This window comes from Xenopus laevis, chromosome 9_10S (assembly GCF_017654675.1).
Source record: "Xenopus laevis strain J_2021 chromosome 9_10S, Xenopus_laevis_v10.1, whole genome shotgun sequence".
Lineage (NCBI taxonomy): Eukaryota > Metazoa > Chordata > Amphibia > Anura > Pipidae > Xenopus > Xenopus laevis.
The window spans coordinates 61,883,003-61,893,407 of NC_054388.1; the positions used below are offsets into that span (position 1 = coordinate 61,883,003).

General features: G+C 40.2%; 1 protein-coding gene across 1 annotated transcript; it reads left to right on the forward strand.

Annotated features, from left to right (window-relative positions):
- Nucleotides 1-227: 227 nt before the first annotated feature.
- On the forward strand, nucleotides 228-10,147 carry upp2.S (uridine phosphorylase 2 S homeolog; the record flags this gene model as incomplete). The annotated part of the gene is given in 7 exon segments (NM_001095472.1): nucleotides 228-379; nucleotides 2,698-2,815; nucleotides 4,539-4,697; nucleotides 6,947-7,061; nucleotides 8,906-9,115; nucleotides 9,375-9,521; nucleotides 9,947-10,147. Coding segments are annotated over 7 exon segments (951 nt in total). The 3' UTR covers nucleotides 10,087-10,147.
- Between the last annotated feature and the right edge of the window lie 258 nt (nucleotides 10,148-10,405).

The following is a 10,405-nucleotide window of genomic DNA, read 5'->3' on the forward strand; positions in this document are numbered from 1 at the left end:
ATCACAATAAGAACTTGAAAGTAACACCGTCTCATTTCCTCCACAGAGGAAACTACCAGAGAAGTGTGACCGCCGTCCCATACACTAGTTATTAGTCATCCGAGACATGTAATTGGTAGGCACGGACATCTCCCTCCTCGGGCCAGCCAATCACGGTGACGCTATAAGCATGTGACTGCATCCTGCCTATTAATACGATCCGAACAGATGAAGTACTGCCAGTAAAACGCATCAGTGGGACCTTCGGAGTTACTTTGGGACTGTACCAAGTTTAATACTTTTGAAACTACCTCAAAGCGGATCTTGCGGCAAAGAGAATGTCACCAATTTTAGAAGACAGCAGCAATGGCGGCCTGCCTGAGAGGGACAGCTATGGCAAGTAAGTATTAGTCCGTATAGGCTCTGTGAGGGGTGTGACAGAACCACGTGCAGCCTTATAAGGGGAGCCATCGCCATGCTGATAATGTACTGTCTCTGTCTTGTCTATCAGAATAATATTTGGCATATAATTACAGAACTGGGGGTGCTGTCAGTGCAGGATAGCAGGGGCCCTCCCCATGTGAGGGAGAAGTGAAATAATTCAGGAATATTCAACCTGCAGCTTCCCCTGACACGATTATGCACTTTATTTCTTCACCCACAGTTGCCCCATTAGATGCCCCCCTAAGTAGGGATGAGTGAAATATTTCTCAGGAAATATACGGTTAAAAAAATGTTGCACAGTTTGAAAAAATGCTGTAAGAAATACCGCTCTTTGACTTTAATGGGTTTGGGGAATCTTTTGCCATTTTACAAATTTTCAGCAAAGCGAAACAGGTCAGATTTGCCCATCACTACCCCAAAGACATACAGTATGTCCCTGAGAGAGATCCGTGACTCCACTGAGATGACAAATTCAGTATTTTCCCTGGTGATAAATCTCAGATGCTGATGGAAATGAGTCCCACGGAGTATACAGTACATGCAATACACAGTACATAAAGTATACAATACAATGTACTCTACATTGATTACATAGTACACATGGAGTATACATTACAGATGGAGTTTATAGTATACATGTATTGTATAGTACATGCAGAGTATACACTGCACATGGAGTATACAGTATTCACGGAGTGTACAGTATATTCTAATGAATCTCATGATAAATCAGCTGCTGAGCTTCTATCTATGAGAGAGAGTGAAACCTTTTGGATCCTATTCCGATCATTTTAGTGACAGATGACAGGGGAATTTTCAAAAATAGAAGAGCACTCCGGTTCCATCCGTACAGGTTAAAAGGTAACTTTAATTCCAACTATGTTAAAAACATCAGATCCCTGACGCGTTTCGTATCAGCAGATACGTAGTCATAGGGGTATGACTACGTATCTGCTGATATGAAACGCGTCAGGGATGTGATGTTTTTAACATAGTTGGAATTAAAGTTACCTTTTAACCTGTACGGATGGAAACGGAGTGCTCATTTATTTTTGAAAATTGATCGTGTCTCACCTACAGCTACGGGCTTGGGGCGATGCACCCGAGCCACCCGTTGGATCTGGTAAGTTCTTTTGGACGGTTTATCCTTAATACTGTTTAAGGTATTGTGAATTTAAGGGCAGGAGTATATATTAATGGGTAGCGATAGCACACTGAATTTTGGTGCCGATTTTAGCGGTATTTACATAGTTCATTTCAAAGTGGTTGGTACTAAAATTAGCAGGAATTTTACATATACAGATGACAGGTGACTGAAAGTGTAAATATTTGGTGTAAGTGCCACGCAGACACACACACCCCCTTCCATATGCACACACACATGCACTTACAGACACACACACAGACACACCTTGTTGGCCAGCAAGGTGGTGTCTGTAACTGTGTGATAGTGTGTCCACAGAGGTCAGATTGGGTCAGGGGAAAAGGATGTAACTGTGGGGCAGTAAAACAAGATGGTGTCAGGAAAAGGGGCTATAACGATGGTGTGATATGTATAGGAAGTAGTACAGGTATGGGACCTGGGGCTTTCCAGATAACGAATCTTTCCATACCCTTAAGTCTATTGAAAATTATAAACATTAAATAGACCTGATAGTCTGGTTCTGCTTCCAATAAGGATTAATTATATATTAGTTTGGATCATGTACAATGTATTATGACAGAGAAAAAGGAAACCATTTTTAAATAAATTTCGATTATTTGGATAAAATGGAGTCTATGGGAGACAGCCTTTCCCTAATTCAGAGATTTCCGGATAACGGGTTTCCAGATAACAAATCCCATACCTGTATAACCCACTGGGCAGTTTGAGCACTGCTGCACTCAGATGGGAAACAGCAGCAGTTAAAGCCCTTGAAATCATAGGTCATCATTTTTATAGCATTTTTAAAGCAAGTGTTATGCTGATTGTACCTGCTGACAGGTGGCAGGCAGCCTCCCCATTCAGAAATACAAAAAGTGAGCAGTTGTTTGACTGCAGCAGTTTTACACATGAGCACAGCAGTGGTTAAACAAGTTCTGCCTCATAAGTCTTAAGACTGTAACAGTAGGGCCATATACACTTACCTGTGCACTGCCCCAAATCCTTTTTCTGCAGTCCCCCATCCCCCCAATGGAATGTGTATAGTAAGAAAAGGTGGTGTCAGACACACATTGTATCAGGTATTTACATACACACAATGTGCCTGTATTTATTGCTGTGTTTTATTGCAGAAATGGATTTGTACATATCAAAAACCCTCACCTGGATCTGCTGCCTGAAGATATTCTCTACCATTTTGACCTCGGAACTAAAACCCATGATCTCCCCTCAATGTTTGGGGACGTGAAGGTAATATCAGACAAACTGCTTTTAGTTGTATTTTTTTGTACTAGTCTTTTTTTGTATACAGGGCCTCATAAAGGGAATTCTCAGGCTGAACGGACAAGCAAGGAATGTCCATTTAACATGTCTGTGCCAATAAATCCAGAGCGAGTTTTATAGCTGATTACTCAGGACCTTGCAAGGTTACCGGAGTACTGGGGTTTCTCCCAGTTGAAACCAGAATGCAGAACACCAAGTGAGCAATGACTATAATAGCTATCTATCTAACCTTGGCCTGCTGGATCACACACACGCATATAAATAAATTGATATATACACTAACATTTGGTGATAAAATGAACCCCCTATCATAAACTATCCAGACTTGATATGACACAGGAGAGTTTTTGGCATACCAGAAAAGTGTGGGGTGGAGGTAATTTATACTGGTATGAAATCCAAGCTGACACCTATTATTTTTTATTAAATTGGCAGTACTTTTTCTCCATTAACAGAACATACATATATTTATTATTCTCAACGTAAATAGTTCTTTTTCAAGTCCGAGGAACATGTTATCCTGCAGCTTCTCACATTCCTATGGCCCACAGGGATGTTCATTCCACAACCATATAATGCACTTTTACTGTCAGAGGATGCAGGGAATTGTATTTCAGCAACAACTAGAGAAAGTCAGCTTGAACATTCTATTGTTATACTGTATGCATTAATTAGAGGGATTACTGTCACATTAAATAAAGATGTCACAGAGGTATCTTTATTATATGACATATGAATATCCTGTCAATATATTATATTATAATTATATTATAAATGGTGCTTAAGGATGTCAGCACTTCTAAATGGTGCAATGCTAATGAAGAGTGCAGTAGCGGCAAAAGTACAACTCCCAGATACTCCCAGTTTAGGCTTACCAGTTTTAGGATTAAATGGATTTTGTTCTCAGATCTTTCTTGCACTTTTAGTTGTTTAACCAGGGACTCAAAATGTCAGATTTAGATGCACTTATCTGAGTGACCTCCCTGTAGCTTAGTATCACTGGTACTGGATATATTGCAGCTGCTTATTTTAAAAAGGGCAAATGCCAACTAATGCAACAGACTGAAAAATGTGTTTGAAACACACAGCATCCACAGACCTATTGCTACTGTACATTGAACTGGCAGCAAGAGAATCCAGGGTGTTGGCTGTCAGTGTTATGTAGAGCACCATATACATTTGGCCTGAGAAGAGAGCTCTTTACAGTGAAAGACAGTGTGAGGATGGAAGCACTCACCCAACTCCCACAGACATGGGTTGCATCTGTTCCCAAGCCTATTTATATTCTCAAATAGTAGTAATAAGAAGCGCTCTACCTTCATTAAAACCAGTGTAGGTTTCTGGTGCTAAACTGGACAACCCTCGTCTGCTTTTTGGGTCCACTTCTACATCCAGAAATCCAGTAGCACACAGAGATTGATGCAAAATCCATGGTGATTTATTTAGCCCATATACGAACAAACAAGGGCAACATTTCGGGCCCCACTGGACCCTTTGTCAAGCCTTTTTTATTTATATTCTTAAAGGGATACTGTCTTTATTAATGTGCACCCTCTGTTATCAGGTCTGGCCATTTGGGTGTTATAAGGGATGCTGGGAGTTGAGATGCTGTTCTGCAGCAGCAGGAGGGTCAAGGCCTGACATGAGCCTCTTCATCCATAAAATAAAATCTATTATTCTCTTTTTTCAGTTTGTGTGCGTTGGAGGAAGCCCAAACAGAATGCGGGCCTTTGCTTTATTCATCCATCAGGAACTGGGACTGGAAGGAGACAGCAATAATGTAGCAGATATTTGTGCTGGTACAGACCGCTACAGCATGTTCAAAGTTGGACCGGTGCTGTCCATAAGCGTAAGTATTATATAGCTGCTGCAATATGTCTTTTCTTAGTACAGCACTTCTAACACTCCTATATCACTACATCACTACTAACACTCTATGCCTTAAATTACTGGTCAGTTTATTAGGAGAGATTATAATCTCAGACCCTGGGCCAGCATTGAAAAATGGACTTACTTGGGGGAAACGCAATGAGTAAAACTTTAGATTTTTACTCTAAGTCACACACACAGCCCAGGGCAGCCTTAAGGGATCCCTCGGGAAAATTGATAAAATGGTGGCATTCAATAGAATAGTACCCTGCACTAGTGCATTTTTCACCCCTTTGTCACCGTGCACCGGGCAATCAACACGTAGGCCAGGGAGTGCAAGAAGAGCTTCTATCTGAACATTTTATCTTTATACCACAAAACCAAATGTTGGTAGTGTAAAAGGCCATAAAGACTAACATTTTCCCAGTGAATGTTTTTTTACAGCAGGGGAATAACTATGTTATAACATATTGCTGCTGAATTGTGCCTTTATTATTCCATTTTTTGGACTAGCCATATGCCCAAATGAATAGACCATGAACTATGCTGGGAATTATAATGCTAGAGGTAAACAAGCTTTCACTGAAACTCCATAAGACAGGCTAAAGAAAGCAAAGTAATGTAGAAGTTAAAATATTGAACTTGATAGGCATATGCCCTTTTCATGTTGAAGTACTCAGTGAGAAATAACTTTTAATTTACACTTTTAAATTGACATCATGAACATGTAAAAATTAAGGGACATGGTCCATTAAATGGTGCAATGTTAATGAAGAGTAAAGGCAGCCAGTAGCAGCAAAACTACAACTCCCAGATACTCCCAGTTTAGGCCTCCCAGTTTTAAGATTAAAGGGATTCCATTCTCAGATCTTCCATGCACTTTTAGTTGTTTAACCAGTGACTCAAAATGTCTCATTTAGATGCACTTATCTGCGTGACCTCCCTGTAGCCTGGTATCACTAATGCTGGATATATTGCAGCTGCTTATTTCAAAAGGGCAAATGCCATCCAACAGTTTGAAACACACAGCATCCACAGACCTATTGCTACTGTACATTGAACTGCCAGTAAGAGAATCCAGGGTGTTGGCTGTCAGACACTGTAGTGTTATGTAGAGTGCGAGTTACATTTGGCCTGAGAAAGAGAACATCAGCTCTTAACAGTGAAAGCGTGTGTGTGTGTGTGTGTGTGTGTGTGTGTGTGTGTGTGTGTGTGTGTGTGTGTGTGTGTGTGTGTGTGTGTGTGTGTGTGTGTGTGTGTGTGTGTGTGTGTGTGTGTGTGTGTGTGTGTGTGTGTGTGTGTGTGTGTGTGTGTGTGTGTGTGTGTGTGTGTGTGTGTGTGTGTGTGTGTGTGTGTGTGTGTGTGTGTGTGTGTGTGTGTATTCTGACATACTGATTGCCTTTCAGACATTTCCTGTATACACAGTCAGCACAGCCCCCTAGTGATCACAAATAGATGGTGTACATACATACTCTAGTAGTGCTTGCAAGCAATATAACGGCTTCCACTGAAGTATAGATAAAATATGTAAAGAAGAACACTTTTCTCCACAACATATATTGCTCCATTATATTTCACCTGCATCTATTAATGGGTGGATAAATCATACTTTTAGAGAGGTTACATTTGTCCTTTAACATACAGCTTCTGAGGACAGTCAGATTGTGAGACAGAAAATCTAAACGCAGACAACCCATCCATTTTTATCTGAGACTATTCTGCAGTGGGTAAATTCTCAGGTAGATTAAGGAGAGAGCATCTCAGCTATTACTAACCTGCATGGTTAGCAGGTTAGGTTGGCTGGAGCCATATGGGCTACTCATGCCAGTTCATCCTGCAGTTATCCAGTGCTGCGATGAAAGTGCCATTCCCAAGCCTATGTTTTCTATGCTCATGTATGAATATGTACTGTTCATGTTTGAATATGTACTGTCAGTATATAGTGAATAATTTACCCCCTATTGTTATATATAGGGATATTATAAGTCACTGAGCAGTACCATGACTATATAATAGCACAAAGGCATTTAATAAAGGTCATGGAATTGAGGTGACTTTTAATATCTTTTTTTTATAACAGAGGGTGCATTTTGTATTATAATACATACGTTTCAATGAGTCGTATGAGAGGAATTATAACTGATGACTTCACTAAACACCATTTATAATATAATTTACAGAAAATTCATGGCTCTTGCGTATTATAATACTATTATCTATATTCCGTAGCATGGCATGGGAATTCCCTCCATCTCCATAATGCTTCATGAGCTCATCAAGCTTCTCCACCATGCCAAGTGCAGAGATGTCACGATCATTCGCATTGGAACCTCAGGAGGAATAGGTAAGCAATTCATTCTATAGCACTAATGCTATTAGTCAATTTCTAAACTCTGTAAATGTGATCATTGCTGTGATGTCAAGCAGGGTACTATGGGGAGCCTGAAAACAAGTACACTGTAACATTCACAGCCAGGGCCACCATTAAAAATTATACTTAGGACTCTATCAGCCCGCTGCCTGCTTGCAGGCTTCTGGGAGTGGGCCATGTCATCAAAGTAGAAATTGCCCAAGTCTTGACATGAACCACACTCTCCAATCACATGTTTTTATACCTTGCTGGGCCACTTTAAACTGGCATTTATATGTAACCACTAGAATAAATGTCCTTTATCTGCAGTATGGTGTAGGTCTGGGCTGTCGGGCTTGTAGTATCCTTGCTGATTTTCACAACTCAGCATTGCCAGCCCATATATGATGAGGATACTGGGAGTACAGATACAGGGCTGCCAATCTGACTTCTATTCATCAGTGTACATGGTAATTCTTTTGATCATGTAACGAATTAAAAGATACAAAATAAAGTTTATCAAAGGGCAATCTGGCAAAGGGGGAAGTTTATCAAAGGGGACTTTGTTTTTGTTTACCCTTATGTGTGTATCAGTGGTAAACTTGTATAAAAAAAACTTCTATCGTCTTTTGTCTATTAATTTAAATAGTAGCGTCATACAGTAATATCTACAAAACAGAATCTGCAGCCCTCGTAAGTATTGGAGCTTCAACAACTTGCATACAGAATTTGCATGGTCATTTTCTCGCTATATACTTCATGTTGCCATATTCACAGCAATGATACAGAAGCCAGAATCTGCATGACAGTTTGTGACCATGTGACAGATAAAGACAACACTTATTCCACAGTTCATTAATGGTCGTACTAACATTTTTTGATATGCACTCTGATAGGCTCTTTAGCTCAGATTCAGCTGAAATCCCCAAGCCAACCATGACGGTGCATTTGCCCTTTGATAAAGATGCCCATTTATCAATGGAAGTTCTCTGTAACTTTCTGCAATGGGAAAGCAATGTGTGTTCTTTTTATAATGCACTGGTCCCATTAGCCCATTGATAAATCACAGCAAAAGCATTTACTCTGACTAATTATAGTTTCTAAACAGAACTGTTAATGATGGTAACTTGTAGCCATATTTAACAGAAATATACTTATGGCTTCAACAGTGCTCATTGCTTTGCAATTTGTCTTTTCTAATCCATACCAGTGTAACTGCCAGTAGCAACCTACCAGCAATTACCTACTGCAAGTTAGAACATGACTAAAATTCTGATTGGTTGCAGTTTAGCTCCTATGTTCTGAGAGCAGCCCGAGTATCTTTTAAGACGGAGCCTGGGGCTGAATTCAAATTGTACTGTCAATCATCCTGGTGTTCAAATTCTTCTCTAAGACCCTAGACAAAAATAAAGCATATACTTTACAGGAGATATGATATGGTTAATTACAATATTCTCTGGTATAGAAGACATATTGCAAAGTTAATGTTACATATCCATATATTAGTAGTGTTAGTATATAGTGAAAGTTGTATAGGGAAGAAGACATCAAATCACAGGTGGCCAATAACAATTCACTTCATCATTTCTGGTAAGTTACTATATGCTATCTTAGTCTTACCTCATTTATTGTATAAATACCTTATCATTCTTCATTTTACAGCCAGGTATAACATCATAAACTGAATTATATGACCAACTGTCAAGATCCATGGATGACTGGGTGGAATCCTGGGAAAGGCCCCATTTTGACTCTTATTTAGCCTACATCTGAATTAAAGGGTTCTTTTAATCCATTGGCAAGCTGCTTACGTGCTGTTTTGTGTCCGTCTCTTTCAGGCATTGAACCCGGGACAGTCGTGATCACAGACGTGGCAGTGGATTCGTTTTTCCGGCCTCAGTTTGAGCAGGTCGTTCTAGACAAAGTGGTTGTTAGAAAAACCGAACTTCATAAGGAGCTCGCCGAAGACCTACTGCAGTGTAGCAAAGAGATTGCAAGTTTCCCCACGATTATTGGCCACACCATGTGCACCTACGACTTTTATGAAGGTACTATTATATATCTGTTTTGGAAAAGCTTCAAACAGTGCCTCAGTGTCAGGTCCAGACTGAGATACAAAATAGACTCAGAGGTCCAAAGAGCCCTACACAAGCCCTATCAATAATGACTGTTTTTGGCATCTTACAGCGCCTCTCTGGCATTTGTCAGAATCTACAGATTAAGTCAGTTGGGGGCTGCTCAGTGTGCTTTGCTGTTGTATAAAGCAATGTATATGAACAAGAGAGGTGACATTCCTTTATTCCTTAGGTCAGGGGCGACTGGATGGGGCACTCTGCTCATTCTCTAAAGAGGAAAAGTTTGAGTACCTGCAGAGGGCCTTCTCGTCCGGAGTCCGCAATATTGAAATGGAATCAACTGTATTTGCTGCAATGTGTCATCTCTGTGGTCTTAAAGGTAAGTATTGTTTGGCTGTTCACAGGTCCCTGTATAGAAATCCATTTATCAGTCATCCAGGTGGCAAAACCATAGGCAAATTTACTACAGGTTCACCTTCATATTGTGTCCCCATAGCATATTGTAATTGCTTTGCAAATATGCACTAATAGATGGATCAGCTGTGCAATTATTTATTATTATTGAGCAACAGCAGTCAGTTTGTCTACGCTTAGGTCTCCTGCAGTAAGTAAACAGCATCACCTTGTGGTCACACATAGATAAAGTGCTTTCAGTTTATGTATATGCAGAATTCATGAAGCCAGGTAAGCAATATGTCAGCTCCTATTGATATTTGTGGAAAGGAAATATATATACACATTCTGCTACAAAGAAAACAGATTATTTTCAGAAAAGTGAACCTACAGAAACCTTTCCTGTTACAGCTGCTGTTGTCTGCGTGACACTCCTGAACAGACTAGAAGGAGACCAGATCTCAGAAAGCCACGAAACGCTGACGGAATACCAAAAGCGGCCCCAGCAGCTCATTGCAGAGTACATAAAGAAACAACTGAACTTAAGTTGAAAGTCGCTCCAACCAATATGAATACGACTCCTTATAGACTGGAATCAGCACCAAAAAAAAGGAATTATACGCAAAAATACATGAAGGTCTAACGGTATTGAGCCGTTTATAAGGACTGATGCAATAGGTCTGCTCCAATTAACCCTTTATTTAAGCGATTTCATCCAATGCAGATGGACATTAAAGATGGATTTATGTGGTCTCACTGTGACTTACTGACTGGTACTAAATGGTGCATATCAGCTCCCCAGACCCTTGGGAGTCAAACTCCTTAGTAACTGCCTTGGGTTCCACAGCAGCCATAAGGTTTGTTTTATTG